The sequence below is a fragment of the Helobdella robusta genome, assembly GCF_000326865.2.
Source record: "Helobdella robusta unplaced genomic scaffold HELROscaffold_15, whole genome shotgun sequence".
NCBI classification, from domain to species: Eukaryota; Metazoa; Annelida; class Clitellata; order Rhynchobdellida; family Glossiphoniidae; genus Helobdella; species Helobdella robusta.
In genome coordinates, this window is record NW_008703839.1 from 480,537 (window position 1) to 481,965 (window position 1,429).

The 1,429-nt window shown below is 27.7% G+C and overlaps 1 protein-coding gene across 1 annotated transcript; it reads left to right on the forward strand.

Annotated features, from left to right (window-relative positions):
* Positions 1 to 867: 867 nt before the first annotated feature.
* Positions 868 to 1,074, forward strand: HELRODRAFT_147153 (hypothetical protein; the record flags this gene model as incomplete). The annotated part of the gene is made up of 1 exon (XM_009015037.1): positions 868 to 1,074. A coding segment is annotated over one exon (207 nt), but the record flags the coding sequence as incomplete, so codon positions are not given.
* Between the last annotated feature and the right edge of the window lie 355 nt (positions 1,075 to 1,429).

Consider the following 1,429-nt stretch of genomic DNA (forward strand, 5'->3'; position numbering starts at 1 on the left):
CTATCCTGGAGGTTTGATTTTATTTTGGAAGAAGCGAAGTTTAAGTNTTAGTTGTGTAACTACTTTTTTATGACTACTGGTTACTTATTTTTAAAGTAGTTACTGACAATACAATTATAATTAACTACTTTTTTTTACCTGAGCATTATTTTACAGAATAAATTTATTTTTTTTAAATACTTGTATTCGTTTTAAATTTTTTCACTTCTGTTTCCTTTTCGATTCTGGTTTTTGGAGTGGTTTCAAACAAAATTTAAAATTCTAATATGAATAGTCAAATAATTAAATTGTGTTTTGCGGACATGGTTTCAAACAAAGACAACGATAGAAACTCCATATACAATAAAAAATTGTAAAAAAATATCTCCAACTCTTTCAACTTATTAAAAAATGTAAAAAAAGTAAATATTAATTATTTAAATAATTGTAGACTACTTTTATTTTCGTTGGCAGTACAGTTTTACAATCACATGTCTTGAAATTAATTTGTGCAGATTGCATGTTACTGTGTGTAGAGGTTATAATGTGCTGTGCAGTGCAGCGAATTTCTTCAAGTGAATTTAAAATTGTAGAAAATAAACCTTACAGTAGCTGTTGTAACAGTCTAAATACATTTATGTACTTGTACACACACATATACTGAATAAAAATGTTGAAGAAAAAACCCAAAATTTAACTCTTATTTATAAGAACAGCATCCACCAGTTTACAAAACTTATATGTAAAAGCACAGAATTCAGCAAAAAAGATAGTAGAGACTGCTCCAACAAAATTATTGAAACAAATTGATATAAATCAGTCATTATTTGCATCCAAATCTATTTCACAAAAAAATCCCAAAAGAAGTGACAGAAATTGTTGTAGCATCAACTCAATAATTACTTGACTAATCCGTCCAGGAATATTGAAAGTTTGTTTTTGTATCCAGCCGTGTGTGCAGCATTCATAAAACTAAACGCAACATTGCCTAGCCCAGCAGCAATTGAGCGTCTCATCAGTGTGGCAGGACAAGTTCTAACTGATAAACACTGCAGGATATCTGATAACCATATTGATAAAAAGAAATTTTTAAGAGAAAGACAAAAGCACATAACAGATTTTAGAATATTTTACTTCAGGAATAAACTGTAAACAACTGTTTATTTACTTGAAAAAACATTTTGCAAACTAATCTGGTGAATGAAAATGTTTAAAAGTAGTTATTTAGTAGTTAACTAAAAAGCAACAGTTAAAAAAGTAGTTAATAACTGCCGCAAATAAAAATAGTTATTAACTATTTTTTAACAAAGTAGTTAAATATAACAGCTAACTACTTTTTTTGATTATATAACACAATACTGTATAAATAATTAACATTGAATGACGTTTAATTCAAAACTTTCAGAAATTTATAAAGGCAAATAACTACCCTGATCCTGTCAGGCAAACA